Source organism: Stenella coeruleoalba (genome assembly GCF_951394435.1).
Source record: "Stenella coeruleoalba genome assembly, chromosome: 5".
Taxonomy (NCBI): Eukaryota; Metazoa; Chordata; class Mammalia; order Artiodactyla; family Delphinidae; genus Stenella; species Stenella coeruleoalba.
Genome location: NC_137150.1, coordinates 44649996 through 44669887, shown reverse-complemented (window position 1 = coordinate 44669887; position 19892 = coordinate 44649996). Strand labels below are relative to the sequence as shown.

The following is a 19892-nucleotide window of genomic DNA, read 5'->3' as shown; positions in this document are numbered from 1 at the left end:
ACAAATAAAATGAAAAAAGTTCCAAAAGTTAAAGAGATTCAGCTATTTTAGGAATGATGTTGCCTGATGTCTTTCAGGGTTACTCTAATATCCTCCAGCCCTGAAGCTCAGGGGCGTGTGTGTGATTTCGCACCTGCCCACATAGAATATGGTGTACCCAGGAGTGATTCTCCTCAAATTGAGCAACCACCTGAAAAGGCCAGAAACATGTCTTTGACTCATCAGCTTACTGATGTAGCTTGGTTTCTCCTAAATCAGACTGATTTGTTATAGGAATGGATCTTTTTTGCAACCTTTCCTGGATATAGCTCTTTAAAAGTGAATTTGAAGACCTAATGGGTGAAAAACCTGAGACAAATGCTCTTTTCATATCCATGTTTTCACATATGTAAAATTCATATGGAAGCATTTATTATCCAAGAAAATACTGAGGAAAGTATTTGAAATTCATGCCAGTAGATGTGCAAAGCTATATTTAAAGGAATAGGTTTTGATATCACGGTACTTTTATCACTTCCTTGGTTCCTGTAGATATCTTGTTAATCTAAGTAGTTTTAAAGGAAACTGAGTATTTTGGAGAACAAATTGAAACATTGTAAGTATGTTATTTTTAAAAAGCAATATAAACTCACACTTTATGCATAACGAATACAGTTGCTATACTAAATTTGGCATATATGTGTGTACATATATATATATATTCCAAAAAATTCCACAGGCCTCTAGTTTGCACTATAACCAGCTCCATACCTGTCTCTCTTTCAATGAAGGTAATATGGACACCAGACTTGTCGTATTATATGTATACAGTAAAGAGTAACAATGCTATAACACAGTATATAGAATCCATCAAATAAAGGCTAAAATCTTATCTCTAGGCCTGCTTCTCAGAGATTTTCATATATAAAAGTACTGCCTCTTTGCAAAGGTTGAGTTAGAGTTCCTTTGAAAGCTTTTGAAAATAGGGTGAGTTCATTTTACATATACAAGTATAATAGCTACACAACTTCCCTTGCCTTGGACAATTTATTGCATTCACTTCAGGAGGGAATGGTAAGAGATAGAGATGATTCCCCAGACTACCTCCTATTCAGTTTGGGAGCTAGTGGAATACTGCCTTCTCTCCAACACCAGTCTCTGATGAACGGGATCTATTAAAAATAACTGCGTTGGTTTACACTGCAGATTGAATGGAGCACTAAGTGACTGCGTTAGTATTCTGCAGTGGGGGTAATGGTCGCCTCCAGTTGGTATAGAATGTTGCAATAATACTTTCACACAGGTGCAACAATTGTTCAAGTGTCCTTATTTAAGTTGTCACTACTACCCAGCATATCTCCATCAAATGCCCCCACCTCCCTTCACCCCACAGTTTTTTCCTCCCTCTTAGCAGGTGTAAACAGATGAGGAAATACGTGTACTTTCAAACTGTCACCTATGTATCATGAAGGTGGGAGGCTACTGCAAATAACTTGGAAACTGCTTCTAGGAGGCGTTTAGCGATACAGCCCACCGATACAGGTCAGATGCTATTAATTGGATCACCCCCAACCCCTCAGGCCTGGGCTGTAATTTGCCAAACAGCCATCTCTCATTTGCAAATAAAAGTTAAAATCAATCCACAGATACAGAATGCTGACTTTCTGTCACTCAAATTTACGGGGGCTTTCTTTGTAGAGCTGGCAGATTGTGACCGAGAGAGACAGAGACAGAGAGAGAGAGAGAGAGAAGGAGAGGGAGAGGGAGAGGGAAAGAGAGAGAGAGAGGATGAATATCACTTGCTTCCTAAGCAGGGATTTGCCTGCGATGCGCGGCGAGCGGACTGCGGCGGCTGATTTACACAGTTGGAGCGGAGGAGGAGCCGGGGTGTGCTGGGGGGACAAGCTGGCTGAGGCTCCGGCGATGGGCTGATCTGGGGCTCCCGAGCGCCGCTCCCTCTCTGCGCGATTTGGGGACGGCTGATGGATTTGCATTCGGGTTCCAGCCAGGCGTTTGGTATATTGCCTCCTAACACCCGACCTGGCGCTCCCAGTTTGGGTGCAGACGTTGGTAAGTAACGTGTAATCCGATTTTAGTTATTTCCTAGGCCATTAAAGTGGCACTTTTAAAGCAGGTCAGTCTTAAATGATGCCGCTGCCGAGAGCGTCTCCTTCGCCTGAAACGTTCCGCGGTCTCCTCCCCGCTCCCCCACCCCCCCGCCCCCCGCTCCAGAAGTGAGGGTGCTTGAATGGTGAGCTGTCAGGGGGCTCACTCTCTGCCAACCGGATCTCTTCACCTTGGTGCTTTGCCGGAGATCCCCCAAATTCAAGTCGAATTTGTTGTGTACAGCCGTACTGTTGTATTCATATCCCGTCTCTGCTTTTCTCTCCTCCCCCCCCCCCCCCCCGCCACCACCTTCGCTGTCTGGTCAATGCTGGGATCTGGGATCTGGTCACCCCCTTCCAGCCTCCTTCCCACTCCTCCCCATCCTCTTCTCTCATCTACACAGCACCCAGCCCCACTCCCACCTACTCAAAGGGTCAAGAGCAAAGACACCCGGAGAAGGCACGGTCTAGTCCCAGCTCTTCCTAAGGAAGGAGGCCTCGCGAAGGGATTGCGCTGTGAGTGACAACCTTTCAGGAAGCGAGAGAGAAAAAAAAAAACAAACAAACAAACCCAGAGACCGAGCCAGGGCTCTCGGGGACCGCGAAGCTCGCCACTGAATCGAGAGCACCGAGATCTGAAAACAAAGAGCCCAGTCCTGGGACACTCACTGCCTGCCATCGAGGGTATGTAGAGCTGCGGTCGGGAGCTGCCTGTCACTGGCACTGCCGCGCTAGGTGTGCGCCCGGCTTTCACATTTGGTATGCAGCGACCATTTCCCTGCAAGTCGCAAAGGTGGAATCACTTAAAAGGATTACAAGCGTGATTTGGTGGCCTTTCTGAAAGTTGGTGCCTGAGGAGGAGAAACTGCAGGCTACTGCATGATGGATACAATTCAGCCTCCCAGAGAGTTTGCACCTCTCGCTGGGAAGCCCCTCGGAGTAAACCTCGGAGATCGAGAGCGCTCTGCACGGATAGGTACTCACCGCCATCCTTTCCTACTTTGCCTAATTGAAACCAGTATTCTCGCGTGTAAGGATGTTCTTTGTAGAGCATTTAGTTTGGCCGCGGTGGCTTCTATAAGCTCACAGGTGCTAGAGGGTTGTATTTTTGAACTGGATATTTAGCTGTAAGGACGATGATAGAGTGGTACTGGAGACTAACATACCCTCGGACCCCTTTTCTTGGGGGAGTATAAATAGTAAGTAACTCCAATAAATAGGCCAGGTGGTGGAGCGAAGGGCCCCTCCCCCAGCGGATCGCTCGTGTTGTAAAGGATAGAAGGAAAATGGCTTGAGCTTTTAATCATTTTCCATTTCTAAACAGACCCATTGTGCGTTTCGCCCGGCGATAGATTAGAAAAGGACCTCTGGAAGGCTCAGGGCTTTTCAGAAAATGAATGATGCAGCATTTTAATTATTTGTTCTAGGGAAGATCATTTTGCTTCCATATTGGAATATTTAATCTTAGATATGGAGAGATTAGTGGGCTCGGAGATCCAGCAAAGCGGAGGGGGAGGTGGGAGGGGGCAAAATGGGGAGAAAGGGCTTCTTGTCCTCCCTGTGGACAAACAAATGATGTCCGGGCGCTCGCAGCAGAAAGCGGTCGAAATCCGGGCTCCAGAGCCCTTCATCCCTTAACTTTTAGAGCTCTTCCTATAGCTTAGACACCCTACACTGAGATAAAGGAAAGGAAAATGGTGAAATAGCCTTTTGGACATGTCTCAGATCAAGAACTTAGGGGGTTGTAGCTCAAGAGAAAACAGAAAATGATTGCCAAGGGGGCCATTTACTGTCACCGGGAAGCCTCCCGGTTACCCATCGATTCCATGGCATCTTGGGTTCCGATAAGATCCCTGAAACAGTCACTGTCTCTGCACGTTGGGTACAGAAGGTGGTGTGTGGGGGCCGGTGGCGGGGGCAGATGGTGAAGGAGAAGGGACTGCTCTCGTTCTGAGCTCAGACTGTTAGTGCTGGTCTGCTTCTCGGTTGAGACACGGAGAAATAGGGTGGGTCTGGAATGTTAAGGGTGTGGAATGTTAAGAGAATCCTGCCGGCCTGCTTACTTAGTCTCTGACAGCTACTGTGAAGTGGCAGACACAGGTGCGGTCATTTCTAATGCAAAATACCATGCAAATATCCGATGACTGACTCTTAAGTAACGTTTTGTTGAGTTGGGTGATTTATATATATTTAGAATGGTAAGAAACTGATACATAAGTTGGGTTTTGTAAAAAGCGCTTTAAGAAACAATCAGCTCTACGGTCTAACTTTGAGCCCTTGGGCAAGTGAGTTCAGTTCTTTAGTGACCAGAAAGTCCCTCCCTTCCCCATGAGTTGGTGACAGGATTGGCGTGTGTTGCGGGGCTGGGGGGCGACATTGTGGAGGCACAGTTCCCGCTGACGAGACTCCTTTGCTGCACACTTGCCTCTCTCCAGCTTCTCTACCAAGGTGCATTTCCTCCCAGCAGGTAGGACTGTAGAACCATCAGGTGAGCCTTTAAAAACTCCTCTTAGAGGATTCTTGTGAGCTCTGGTCTGGTGGCTCCTCTTCACTGAAACGTCTTCCCTCAATCATCCCCACCCTCAGGACTCTCTACCATCCCCTTGCCGAAAATATCACGGATAAATATTTGGGGGGCCGGAGGGGGTGGTAGGAAAGAAAAGAAAGAATCTAAACCCTGAAATGCTGCCCCCTATCCCCGCGAGGTCTTTCCCGGTTTAAGAAGTGAAATGTGTCATTGTTACCCAAGTGGTCTGCGTATCCTTCCAGAGCATTGGTTTGTCTCTGATTTTAAAGAGGTGGCAGCAAACACATAGCTGTTGAATCCAGGGGAAATCGAAGGCTTTGAGCTGCAGCACAACAAAAGGATTCCTGGTGCAAAGAGATCGAAGCAAAATGCAGGAGAAACTCAGTCCAAGTCGCTCAGGCTGCCTGAGCTCTTACTCAGGACACTCAAGCAGAATCAGCTAGATTCAGGGCTTCTGCTATGGAGACCTGAATTTCCCTTTATTCCAGTCTTTGGAGGGAAGTGTGTGCTGTGAAAAGGATAATTCCGAAGGACAGTCTTACTTTTCAAACTCTCTACACTAGAGAGTGGAGATTTGGGGAACTAGAGGAGCAAACTAGTCAGGCAATGGTTTCCTTTAGAGTTAAAATAAATTAAAAAATAAAAATTAAAAAATGCCTACACCCCTCCCCCAGTCCCAACCAAAGGAACGTTTCCCCTTGGTTGATCTCTTCTTCCTTCTTGTTTTATTCTGACAATTTGTCATCTTGACCCCTTCACTTCTTTTCTCTCCCCTTAAACACACACACACACACTCACACACAAACTGTATAGTCACGGCTTCCTAGTGCTCGCGCCCGACCCCATGCTAAGCGCGTTCCCCTTCTTGGAGCTCATTTTGGTGACGTGGAAAGCCGGATCCAGGGTTACAGCACATATTAAAAAAAAAAAAAAAAAAAAAATCCAGCGCAAGAGAAGTCCGAGATTCTGCACCTTGATTGAGCCTGCCTTCCTCCCTGCCTTCCTCCCGCCCTCCTTCCAAGGATGCCCAATGATGTGCTGCCGGTACCCAGGAAGAGAAGCTACGGCGGTGGCAGCAGCAGCGGCGGCAGCGAAGCTGGAAGCCTGCAGCAGCCCCTTCTCCCTCCTCTATTGAGTGTTCCAAGCGGCAGTTCTGCATTCTAAAGAAACCCATTGAAAGGCCCATTGCATTCACAGCACGTCTCAAGCTTGCTGCCTTTTATTTTTTTCCTTGGTCTCCCCCCACAACCCCCCAGCCCCCTTGCCTTCAGCTTCAGCAAAAGGAAGGAAGGGAGAGGGAGAGAGAATCCTTAAACTCAAGCTTTTTCTTTTTTTTCCTCCCCCGATGTTCAATGCTAAAAAAAAAAAAAAAAATCTCCTGCAAAATAGGTAAGTCAAAGACATCTGGAGCCTTTCTTGTCTAAATCTCAAGGACCTCAAAAACAAAAAAAGCATTTTTAAAAAAGAATGGTGAAAAGGGAATAACTTAAGTAGATTTTAATATTTTAAAAGGGATACAGGGAAGACTAACTGATACTGCAATGTAGCCTCATCTGCCTTCTCTCTTTTTTCATTTAATTGTTTCTAAAAATTGAGTATTGCATGCCTGAGGCAAATTTCTCTTTGCTTTCTTATGGGTTCTCCTTTCCTTACAGCTGTGTACATCATATGCAAGTTGAGTGCGGAGATTTATTCTTTTCACTCTCTCTGTAAATTATACCATTGTGTTTTAAGTTAGAGGGTTGACAAAATATTTCCTTAATGGATGCATCTGTGTGGAAGGAAAATATATGCTAAAAATTCGTTTATTTTTATTGATTAAAAACAATTCAATTTTGACTGCTATTTCAGTGACTCAGAAAGGGCAATCTAATAAAACTGTATTATTATAATTTATTTATGTATGTATTTTCACATACTGATGATATTAGGCAAGGAAAGACAGCCAAAGAGGAAGGCTCTGTATTATTAGAATAGTGCACTGTATTTGTTTCTTCTGATGGGAAAAGAACGATGTCTTTCTTTGAAATGTATTTCATGTGATAGATCATCTATCAGCAGGTAAGAATCCAGGTTTCCACTCTTTCTTGCCTTTAACTACCCAAATCTTCTCTAGCCAACCACCTGCCATTCCATCTTTTTGCAGGGTTCCTCAGTTGATCTCAAAGGCACAGATATACATTCCAAACTAAGCTCAGAAGTGTTTTAATACAGACACTCCCAGGCTCAGCATCCTTTAGCTGTCACTATCTTTAGCTCTGACAATTGCATGGGCTTGTTCTTTAGAAAGGCTAATCACTCCTAAAGGATTTAAACGGCCAAAATGATACACATATGTAGAACTCATTTAATTAAAGGAGATGTTAATGACCTGCTTGGGCAAAAGGGGTTGGGGTATAGTGTGTTACTGAGCATGCACTATAATTAAGCATATTGTGCTCATGTCTTAAGAGAAATCTTAGCTTTTCCTGAGATACCAATCATCTTATACATCTCAACATCTGATATTGGTCAATGGGCTCATAATTTATCATACTCTTTAATAACTCTGGGGTATGCCATGTCTTTTTATGAATAGAAATCCATAGTTTAAAGAACACTTTCTTCCATCAGAGTTTCAATCAGATCCATAATAGGCACCTCTGATTATCAATATGATTTTTAACGGGAAAACAGGTGTAATGGCCAAATGATTGCCATTATTACTGAATCTGCCTATCCCTAAAATGAATCACTGTATGCAGTTTCCTTGCTTGCTATAAGAAGCAATGAAGGCTGCTTTTGATTTCATGATATGCCCTTTACCAAATATGGCTTGATTCAGGAAAATGTCATCGCATGGTACAATATTTCATCTCCTAATTTTAAGATATAGGACATATAAAGCATGTTGATAGGTTATTTTAAGTGTCAGTTCAACAATTACTAAAGTTTTTATATCGCTCTTAAAAAGCCCCACATGTATGAGACAATTAGAATAGAGCATATGACTAAAAGCTAAAAATCTGCATCTTTATTTCTGTTGCAGTTTTGTAATCAACCGCGAACGATGAAACCTTCTATAGCTGAGCTGCTTCACAGAGGGAGGATGTTGTGGATAATTCTTCTAAGCACAATTGCTTTAGGATGGACTACCCCGATTCCCCTGATAGAGGACTCAGAGGAAATAGATGAGCCCTGTTTTGATCCATGCTACTGTGAAGTGAAAGAAAGCCTCTTTCACATACATTGTGACAGCAAAGGATTTACAAATATTAGTCAGATTGCTGAGTTCTGGTCAAGACCTTTTAAACTATATCTGCAGAGGAATTCAATGAGGAAATTGTACACCAACAGTTTTCTTCATTTGAATAATGCTGTGTCCATTAACCTTGGGAACAATGCATTGCAGGACATTCAAACAGGAGCTTTCAATGGTCTTAAGATTTTAAAGAGGCTATATCTACACGAGAACAAACTAGACATCTTCAGAAATGACACCTTCCTTGGCTTGGAAAGTCTGGAATATCTGCAGGCAGATTACAATGTCATTAAACGTATTGAGAGTGGGGCATTTCGGAACCTAAGTAAACTGAGAGTTCTGATTTTAAATGATAATCTCATCCCCATGCTTCCAACCAATTTATTTAAGGCTGTCTCCTTAACCCACTTGGACCTACGTGGAAACAGGTTAAAAGTTCTTTTTTACCGAGGAATGCTAGATCACATTGGCAGAAGCCTGATGGAGCTCCAGCTGGAAGAAAATCCCTGGAACTGTACATGTGAAATTGTGCAGTTGAAGAGTTGGCTGGAACGCATTCCTTACACTGCCCTGGTGGGAGACATCACCTGCGAGACTCCTTTCCATTTCCATGGAAAGGACCTGCGAGAAATCAGGAAGACAGAACTCTGTCCCTTGTTGTCTGACTCTGAGGTGGAGGCTAGTTTGGGGATTCCCCACTTGTCATCAAGCAAGGAGAATACATGGCCAACTAAGCCTTCCTCAATGCTGTCCTCTGTCCATTTTACTGCTTCTTCTGTTGAATACAAGTCCTCAAATAAACAGCCCAAACCCACCAAACAATCTCGAACACCAAGGCCACCCTCCACATCCCAAGCTTTATACCCTGGTCCAAACCAACCTCCCATTGCTCCTTACCAGACCAGACCACCCATTCCCATTATATGCCCTACTGGGTGTACCTGTAATTTGCACATCAATGACCTTGGCTTGACTGTCAACTGCAAAGAGCGAGGATTTAATAACATTTCTGAACTTCTTCCAAGGCCACTGAATGCTAAGAAACTGTATCTGAGTAGTAATCTGATTCAGAAAATATACCGTTCTGATTTTTGGAATTTCTCTTCCTTGGATCTCTTACATCTAGGGAATAATCGTATTTCTTACGTCCAGGATGGGGCTTTCATCAACCTGCCTAACCTAAAGAGCCTCTTTCTCAATGGCAACGACATCGAGAAGCTGACACCAGGCATGTTCCGAGGCCTACAGAGTCTACACTACTTGTATTTTGAGTTCAATGTCATCCGGGAAATCCAGCCTGCGGCCTTCAGCCTCATGCCCAACTTGAAGCTGCTATTCCTCAACAATAACTTGCTGAGAACCCTGCCAACAGATGCCTTTGCAGGCACATCTCTGGCTCGGCTCAACTTGAGGAAGAACTACTTCCTCTACCTTCCTGTGGCTGGTGTCCTAGAACACTTGAACGCCATTGTCCAGATAGACCTCAATGAGAATCCTTGGGACTGTACCTGTGACCTGGTTCCCTTCAAACAGTGGATCGAAACCATCAGCTCAGTCAGTGTGGTGGGTGATGTCCTGTGCAGGAGCCCTGAGAACCTCACCCACCGTGACGTGCGCACTATCGAGCTGGAAGTTCTCTGCCCAGAGATGCTGCACATCGCGCCAGCTGGAGCAACCCCAGCTCAGCCTGGAGATTCTCACCTTGCTGGGGGGCCAACAAGTGCATCACCTTATGAATTCTCTCCCCCTGGGGGTCCTGTGCCACTTTCTGTGTTGATTCTCAGCCTGCTGGTTCTGTTTTTTTCAGCAGTCTTCGTTGCGGCAGGCCTCTTTGCCTATGTCCTCCGCCGGCGCCGGAAGAAGCTGCCCTTTAGAAGCAAGCGGCAGGAAGGCGTGGACCTCACTGGCATCCAGATGCAATGCCACCGGCTTTTTGAGGATGGTGGAGGTGGTGGAGGTGGAAGTGGAGGTGGGGGACGACCGGCTATTTCTTCCCCAGAGAAGGCCCCTCCTGTGGGTCATGTATACGAGTACATACCCCACCCTGTTACTCAGATGTGCAATAACCCCATCTACAAGCCTCGCGAGGAGGAGGAGGTGGCCGTTTCATCAGTCCAGGAGACAGGGCGTGCAGAACGCGGGGCTCCTGGGACACAACCCCCAGGAATGGGGGAGGTTCTCCTAGGAAGTGAGCAGTTTGCTGAGACACCCAAGGAGAACCACAGCAACTACCGGACATTGCTAGAAAAAGAAAAGGAGTGGGCCTTGGCAGTGTCCAGCTCCCAGCTCAACACCATAGTGACCATGAATCATCATCACCCTCAGACTCACCACCCAGCCACTGGTGGGGTGTCAGGGGTAGCTGCAGGAACTGGGGGAGACTTGGCTGGGTTCCGCCGCCATGAGAAGAATGGTGGGGTGGTGCTGTTTCCCCCCGGGGGAGGCTGTGGTGGTGGCAGTACGCTATTAGACCGAGAGAGGCCGCCACCAGCCCCCTGCACAGTGGGGTTTGTGGACTGTCTCTATGGCACAGTGCCCAAATTAAAGGAACTGCACGTCCACCCTCCTGGCATGCAATACCCAGACTTACAGCAGGACGCCAGGCTCAAAGAAACCCTTCTCTTCTCGGCTGGAAAGGGCTTCACAGACCACCAAACCCAAAAAAGTGATTACCTCGAGTTAAGGGCCAAACTTCAAACCAAGCCGGATTACCTCGAAGTCCTGGAGAAGACAACATATAGGTTCTAACAGAAAAAGAAAAATAAATTAGTGCTTTTTTTTTCAAAAGAAAATAAAAAGAAAAAATATATCCCTTGCTCCCTTTATACTTGTCCCAATAACTCCATTCTCACAAACTTCCCTGCCCTGAACAGAACTGAAACCGCATGATAACTAGAAAATACAGATGTATGCTCTCCCCACTCAGATATGATTCGGAGGAAGGGCCATACTCAGATCATTAATCAATGAAGTGCCTTCGCAGACTTTTGCCAGCAAATGTTATTATTTTTTTATACTGGAACTTGAGACTTTGACTGTGCCATGTATAAGGTATATTAGGGATCGTTGTACTGATCCTAATTAAGTAAAACTCGATGTGTCTTTTTCTTTTCAGTAACTTTTGTTTTTAGTTGTAGTTTTGTTTTGACAGGGAGGGGGGAAAACAAATTGACATTTGTGGCTTTCGTTCCTCTTGCCCTCATGGCACAGATTCTGTACATGTATTAATAATGCAGTTTGCTGCATGCCTGGAAACTGCAAGGCGGGGAGGGAGGGGGCGGGTCTTGCTCGAACGTTCTCACCCACTCGTTTTTCTCTTACACACATACCCACACGAAATCACAAATCTCTGCACATAAGTCCCTACACCTGCAGCCTCTTCCGTCTGGTGTAGGTACATACACACACACACACACACACACACACACACACACAAACACATCCCCCACTCCCGTTCAACCCAATCTAATTAGTTCGGGTTCGATCCATTCCTATCCTCTCCATAGCTTCACCTTCCCTTCACCCCTAGTGTACAGCTCACAGCGTCTCTCCCCAACCCTGGGAAAAGTCATCTTCCAGGATGGAGCCAACTGAAGTGGAGGCCTGGTGGTTTAACAGCCGTAGGCACTCACCTAGTATGAACACCTTCTTTGTGACACTTCATCCTGATGCCAAGATTTTTTGGAGAACATCTGCACTTTCTTATATATATATATATATACACACATATATATATATAAAATATAAAAAACATAAAAAAGCAACTGGGTATATATCACTAACAGCTTTGTAGGAAGCACTTTTAATGTTTTCTCTCTCACACACAAAGATTCAAAAGAAATGTGCATATATTTATTCTGTAATTTCAGTGATTATAAATTGTAAAGGTAATGTTTAATCATTGTATAGTGATTATGCGTCTGGTATAGCTTTCCTAATAAAAAGTTTTTGAAAAGCATAATACATTATATATAGAGGATACAAAGCTTGAACCTTAAATGCCACCTATGCCATGCCTTTCGTGCTCCCATTTTTTTTTTTTTGAAAAACTTTCTTTTACTTCTTATACAGAAAGCTAGTTTATTAACAAGTTTGATGCACTGTGATATTGATAAATCTTATAACCCATCATGCCCATCCCATACCAGGATATAAGTGGGACATTTAAAAAAAATCTGATTTATATAGTTCACCTCTTTCTCTTGGATTATGAATTTCAAACTTAGTACTCCAATGATGCATCATTTTTCCTAGGCAGGATGCAATTGGGAAAAAACACAGTAACTATATTGCTAAGAAGTACAGGATTAATTAGGAGGACATGATCAAGGATCCATGAATTGTATGTTAGTTAAAGACATAATAAAGGAAAAGGAAAGTGAAATTGCTATACTTTTTAAAAACGTACACTAAAATTACTTACACACACACACACCAACCAATAAAAATATAAGGCCTTGGAGCCAGTTTGTCAGAATTCTGTGATCTGTTGTCACTGTTATATTTTAGCTCCTTTTTTTCCCAACCACTTACTGCAACCGGGCCCAAACATTCTTGAACAAAGACAGGATGCTGAAAGAGTTTTTCTTTCTGTATGACACTAAAATATGTTGAAAAATTAACCTGACAATAATCCAAGTTATGATCCATTTACATGTGAGCGAAACCAAAGAAAATTGGATTTTTAAGGTGCCAGTATCTTGTTTGTGGAGGAAACTAAACTGATACAAAGAAACTCGAGAGCTTTGAGGCAGGCACTTATCTCATCAGGCCAGTAGAGGACAGCAGAGCTCCAGAGATTCATAGAACCTGTAGCTGCAGAATTATGCAGTGAGGCCAGTGTTCTCTGCTAGTGTTTCCTCAAGTTGCCCTTAGTAGAAATTATTATTATGCTTTGAATGTAACTCACTACAAGTCACTGATGCCTTACATCACATTTTTTTCCATAAAAAAGGAGACTAGTGGCTTCTAAAACTCCATAACTGATATAAAACTAAGGCATTGTATTTAAAAAGAAAAAAAAACCCATGAATGTCTAGAGTAACCTATTTATATATCTCTTGATTAATTATATTTGGGTAATAACATAGATATCCATAAAATAAAAAACACAAGTATATCAATATGAAATGTAACTTTTCAGGGCTACCTTGCATTTGGTACATTATACCTAAACCTTTTGTCCTCCATTATTTGAAGTATATTTTGGAATTAGTTCAGATGAAGAAAAGCCCATGGACATGATTCACTATTTCTCTATATACAATATTGAAATGCAACTCTTCTTATGCAAGAGGATCAGACCCACTATTAAATAGGTGTCATTCTTCTTTGTTTCTTATTTTCTTTTTACTTTCCCATAAGTCACCTTTTTCATAGTTATCTCACTTTCCTTGTTTTTTCTAATCATCCTTCACCAGAAGTCTTTTTTTTTGACTAACACAGAGAGTTAGTATTAACCTTTAAGTGTTTTAATATCAGATTTGTGAAGTCCCTCTAAGCTAGTTATTTATCATGTCCCCATTCCTCCTAATCAAATATTTTGATGAATAGTAGAAAGATGTGCATAATAAAAATTCAAAGTGCAAAGCTAGATACTTACCACTTCCTTAATAACTGTGCATACATTCATAACATGGCATATTATGAGACTAAAGTACAATTCCTAACAATCCCAGAGCTTTTGACATTTGAAAAATGAGTGTCCATAAACCATATCAAATTATAATATAATTTGATCATTATAATGTTTATATTTTATTTATTAAATATAGAAAGTAAGAATATCTTGTCTGAAATATAGGTATAAATTTTACCCTTGAATTAGGAGTATTTAGTGAAAATAAATTTATATGAGAATGGAATTTTGTATCAAAGGAGGTAATATTTTGCTTCCATGGAGTTTTCTACCCCCTTGACTAGGCCACTTATTTTAGCTGTGCATTAGAAATACTTAAGTTAGCTTTACATTATAATACCAGATATGTTTTCTTAAAGTACCATGGGTATTAATATAGGTCCTATGATTAGGATTTGTTCTATGTTTTTGCTGCAGTAAAATGATTATTTTTAAGAAAAAGGTAGATTACTAATTCACTTCATAGTGCTGGTCAATTAAACTGAAGCAGACCCAGATCTGACAGATGTTTGTTATTATTCTTTGCTATTTTATTACAAATTATAATAATAATATTTGAAAGTAATAAAATGTATTGTAATATCCCTTTAACTATGAGATGGTGAGTAGAAAATAATTGAAAGTGAAATATTAGTTTGATTCAGTACTAGTTTTAACACATTATTTTTCTATACTGTATTATTATGTGACTGCTTTTATGTTTTTATTTAAAAAGCTGTATTATTTCATCTAATTGCAAAATACTAAAAAAAATATAAGGATGATGACCACCATATTTTAAATAAAAGTTTAGAGAGAGATCACAAGAAAAGTTTAATTATTGAGCTTGAAAAGTTTTTTTTTTTCTTACCTAGGAATATTGGTTTTAAACCCTTGTTATCTGCAAAGAATATTTATGTTTAGATTATGAAAATTGATAATGCAATTGTAGAACGTAAGGATTTTTCATTAACCATTGCAACACATTATTCTGATTCATTTAGTGTAAATTCATTGTTCATACAGTACTATCCCTTAGCAATTATGTTGTCTAAGCCAATAAATGTTGCATTTTTGTAAAATGGCTATGACAAAGGAATGATTAACAAAATTCTCCACAAAATGTAAGACATGACTGTAACGAGTCAAGATAATATGAGAGGAAATGGTAATAAAAAGACTTCATCTTAAGTCATTTGAGCTTAGACATTTATAACTTATACTTAGCTCAAAATCAACTGTGAAAATTCAGGTAAACAGAACATAACTATCATGAATTTCACTATATAAGTATTCTGTTTAATAAATATACTATATGCCTTTTAAAAGAAATAAGAGCAATAACACATGTATAATTGGGCAATCATGTGTGTGTTTATATAAATATAGTGCTATTATATATATGTACATACACTGTATATACATGTATATAGTTTATATATGCTGGATTATACTTACATGTAAATTATGGATTTTTTTCTTTCACATATAACAATTTCAGTTTTATGCATTTATTTTCCTTGCTTCTGCCTAGCTATGTCCAAGTGAAGCTGGATGAAATTGTAAGTCTTCACTTTGGGAATATTCACATGTAAAAAGTAACTCTGCAAATACTATTTCTGAATTTAAAAGTCTTTTATCTTCCAATTTTTTTCATTTTATTACTTAAGTCATAGGGGACAAATTTCAGTCAAACTGTGAGTTAAGTCAAGTCCTCACAGCAAAGAAACTAATCTCTTATAAATATGCAACATAAGTCAAATGAAAAACAATTGAACATTTTTCATTTATTTATAGAATAAATTTTGCAGGTGAAAACAATTTCAGCAGCTTTATTAATTTGATTAAGACCTTTGTAATTTATTTAGGTATGTAGAAAAAGTGCAATCTTGAGGGTAAATATAAGAGAAGTAAAGAACTTATTTAAGACATTCATCATCCTATTTTACTTCTTTTAATATCATCCTTCATTTATAATATATAATACTAGTAATAATAATAACAAAGATGATCACTTCTAGTATGATTTTATATGAATTGAAGGGGAAGATTTTTCATATAAGAAAGCAGGTGTACACCAGGGGCTGCTAGTTGTGAAGAGGTAATGGCTTGACTACCTTCTTTAATTCTGATAATATTTGCTCCTGAAAATAATACATGCATTTTTGAGAATATGTATTGTTTCTTCTCTATTGCACAGATACAGATGATTTTTCACATGATTTTTAAATTTTAATAGAAAATAATACTCGTGGTTAACTTTAAAGATATATAGCCAGGAAGGCATTATAATAAATTATGTGTGACCCAAACCCTCCAATATCTTCGAACATTAAAAGACAGATGAACATTAGTAAAAAGAAGGCTTTCTTCATTAACACCCAGTGACAAAAAGGCCCAGAATACCTAATTAAATGTTTCTTTAATGTATCAGTTCATCCACTTGTTTATGAGTAGTATAATGAACTGATAAGACTTTGCAATGTATTCAAATGTATCAAAATCAAACAAGTTTCATCAAAAAGAATGTGCTAATAACCAGTACAAACAAACCTGTGTACTTTATTTTAATTCAACTGTAATAATTAGCAGGCCATTCTCTTGATGAGGAAAGGTACCACATTACCAATATTGCATTGTATGTGAATAGAGGGCTTTTGTGCTTTTGACTCATTTTACTAGGAACTTTCAGGGTTTTGAGTTTATTTGCATGATGAAAGACTACATAATGATTTTTGGTAGAATTTAAAACAAAAGCATAACTTGCCTAACCTGGGGGTGGCAAAGTTAGCTCTGAAAAAAGATGCTGAAACAAAAATGTCATTTGATTATGTGAAGGAATGGAAAGAAGTTCTCTTCTCCCTCCTGGTCCTATTCCTTTCACTATTCCTGACAGTCTTGCTTCTACTTCTGTTTCTGACTCTACCAAGATATTCTTGTGACTAAGGGCACATTCATTGAGCTCAAATTAGGTGCCAAGACAAGATCAGGTAATGATGAGAATCCCCGCACCTGATGACAAAATGTTCAATTAACTTATCTTGTACCTTAAGCTGAGAAAATAATCCAACGTATCTCACTTCATTGTGAAATCATTTAAAGTCCAGTGAAAAAATCAGAACCTAAAATAATAAATTTAGAACCACTTATGGAGATCGAGAGAATCAGCAAATGCTTTAAAAATATGGAACCTATCTTTAAAATCTCAAAGCCTTGCTTTTCCTCCTCTGAAATGCCCTTTGTCTTTGACATGGCATCCAAAATACTGGTTTAATCAAAATTAAAATGTAAAATATTTGTATTAAGACGCCCTCTTCCTACTGGAATCCATATATTTTCAGTAGACTTTACTTATTTACAACGTAAACTTTCTGACTATTCAGCTGTAATATTGTTGCTTGGAATTCTAAGGCTGTTTTCCCCACAGAATTGTGGTAAAACAATTTATTTTAAAATGTCTCTATTTTTTTTTGGCCTACCATAACTAACTTTAAAATAAAACAATTCTGTCAGTATGTAAACTATTAACCATATACTGTAATTTGAAGGAAAAGAAAGAAACCCCGAAAGTCTATCTAAATTGAACATTTTATATGTATTAAACTGAGTTGGGATTTTTTTACCTACTAGTGCTCTTCTTCACAAGATTTGGATTCAAAAGTGAAATCTATTCCTTTATTTCTAATTAACAGTTTATAGATGCTTTATTTTTCCAGCTGGTAATAAAAGGGAGGTGGGTAAAGAAAATGTTAACAGATATAATAATCTGTCTGTGGAATAATTAGGCCCATGAATCTCTCAGTTTTTCCTTTAGTAAACCTTCCTCAACAAGAAGGACAATAGAAAGAGAAGGGAAAAAATGAAAAATGCTTTTCCTTTTTGAAGACCATTTGATAAAGGCTTAATGGAGAAAGTCTGAACTAGACTTTCATATTAACCTTTCAGTGTTCTATCTTTGGAAGAATTAAACCCCATAGTAGGTTCACTGTATCTTCCAGCATGATTCTAAGACACTTCAATTTCCATCAGTTAACAATAGTCATTGGACATGAAATCAACCCTTAACAGTAACTAAAGCAAATATAATTAAAAGTAAATTTTTTGTGTATATATGCCAATCCCAATCTCCCAATTTATCCCTCCCCTCCCTTACCCCAGTAACCACAAGTTTGTTTTCTACATCTGTAACTCTATTTCTGTTTTGTATTTCTGTTCATTTGTACCCTTTTTTTAGATACCACATATAAGTGACATCATATGATATTTGTCTTTCTTTGTCTGACTGACCTCATTATGACAAACTCTAGATCCATCCATGTTGCTGCAAATGGTATTATTTTGTTCTTTTTTATGGCTGAGTAATATCCATTGTATATATGTACCACATCTTCTTTACCTATTCCTCTGTCGATGGATGTTTAGGTTGCTTCCATGTCCTGGCTATTGTAAATAGTGCTGCAATGAACACTGGGGTGCATGTATCTTTTCGAATTATGGTTTTCTCTGGATATATGCCCAGGAGTGGGATTGCTGGATCATATGGTAGCTCTATTTTTAGTTTTTTAAGGAATCTCCATACTGTTCACCATAGTGGTTGTACCAATTTACTTTCCCACCAACAGTGCAAGAGGGTTCCCTTTTCTCCACACCCTCTCCAGCATTTATTGTTTGTAGATTTTTTGATGATGGCTTTTCTGACTGGTGTGAGGTGATACCTCATTGTAGTTTTGATTTGCATTTCTCTAATAATTAGTGATGCTGAGCATCTTTTCATGTGCTTTTTTAGCCATCTGTATGTCTTCTTTGGAGAAAAGTCCATTTAGATCTTCTGCCCATTTTTTGATTGGGTTGTTTGTTTTTTTTTGATATTGAGCTGCATGAGCTGTTTGTATATTTTGGCGTTTAATCCCTTGTCGTTGCTTCATTTGCAAATATTTTCTCCCATTTTGAGGGTTGTCTTTTCATTTTGTTTATGGTTTCCTTTGCTGTGCAAAAGCTTTTAAGCTTATTTAGGTCCCATTTGTTTATTTTTGTTTTTATTTTCATTACTCTTGGAGGTGGATCGAAAAAGATCTTGCTGCAATTTATGTCAAAGAGAGTTCTGCCTATGTTTCCCTCTAAGAGTTTGTAGCATCTGGCCTTACATTTAGATCTTTACTCCATTTTGAGTTTATTTCTGTGTATGGTGTTAGGGAGTGTTAAAAGTAAATTTTAATGCAAAAGAAATCACAAGGGTAAACTGAGGCAACAGTGCAAACTAAGACATTTAGCTTAGTTCATGGTACAGATGTGAAAAATGAATTATAAAAGTCTTCTCTTTTTTTTTAATTAGTAGTTTTCCCAAATAATACATAACTCATTATGCCACAGTTAATTTTGAGGCCATGTTAACATAACTTTTTCGTTTGCCCCATATCAGAATTTAAGGAAGACAACCCAGTTATTAATATTTATTTAAGAAAATAATTATTTATTAAAAATTTACTATAATTTGTCATATAATATACCCCAGAGCTAGGACTATTCCAGAGCCAAATATATGTAGTTTAAAACAATTTTCATTATGTATAATATTGTTCTTCTCTATTGGCATTTATGATTTGAGTTTTATCAGTATAAATGATATTGAAATTGCTCTTTAATTTGGATCATATACTCTTCTCTCTTTATAAATGTAGATAACTGATAGCTGAACATTGCTTAACTGAATTCTAATATATATATTCTGTATATATGTAAATATAATATATACACACACATATATATGGATTTTATTTACTAACAACTTTATCAAATAAATTTACATAATGCGTCACTGCACAGGTGAAATTTTAAAAAGATTTAAATTTAAGGTTCAAAATGGGGTAAGATATAGTGTGGAAGGCTGAACAATACATAAAATCTAGCTGCTAAGTTTTTATTTGTTAATTGAACCAGGCTTAAGTTTGACAATAAATCATTTCTCTTCCCATGTTAATTCAAATATGGCCACCCCGTTCTGAGATAATACATTCACTACTCCTACCGCATTTCAAAAAAATAAATTAGCATTTCTATAAATCATTGTGTCTTAAAGAAGGGCAGGTAGAGATATCAATTCTGGGGAACTTCTCTGCAAACTACTCTCTGCCTATCCTAACTGCAACATGCACAGCTCTACTCTTATTTCCACTGCAAGGGGCATCACAGAATGATAATAAACAAATACGTATTTCAAACAGAAAATGAAGAAAGAGAGAAGACAGTGTGTAGTCAGTTGGAAAAAGCTCCTAAGGTAGTTCTGATATGCTCACTCATCAACCCCCACTTTGAAAACTACTGTTCCCAGCAAGTATCTTTAGTTGCATCCAAGCAAATACTTTATCTTTCAGCATATGCAATTTGCTAATTTCCATGTTTGTACAAATCACCGTGGTTATTCTT

At 39.4% G+C, this 19892-nt stretch overlaps 1 protein-coding gene across 2 annotated transcripts; it reads left to right on the top strand.

The window, feature by feature from the left end:
- The first annotated feature begins 1964 nt into the window (after window positions 1-1964).
- SLITRK3 (SLIT and NTRK like family member 3) lies at window positions 1965-10767 on the top strand. Of its 2 annotated transcripts, none has more exons than XM_079922867.1 (2): window positions 1965-2049; window positions 7640-10767. In XM_079922867.1, the coding sequence occupies exon 2, from the start codon at window positions 7661-7663 to the stop codon at window positions 10598-10600; it is 2940 nt and encodes a 979-aa protein (XP_079778993.1). In that variant the 5' UTR covers window positions 1965-2049; window positions 7640-7660; the 3' UTR covers window positions 10601-10767. The 2 variants fall into 2 exon arrangements, with proteins under 2 accessions (XP_079778993.1, XP_079778992.1); XM_079922866.1 differs by lacking the exon at window positions 1965-2049 and adding an exon at window positions 2482-3060.
- The last annotated feature ends 9125 nt before the right edge of the window (window positions 10768-19892 follow it).

Bases quoted from the DNA above. Each gene is read 5' to 3' on its own strand.
- SLITRK3 (XM_079922867.1), top strand. From the start codon at position 7,661: ATGAAACCTTCTATAGCTGAGCTGCTTCACAGAGGGAGGATGTTGTGG.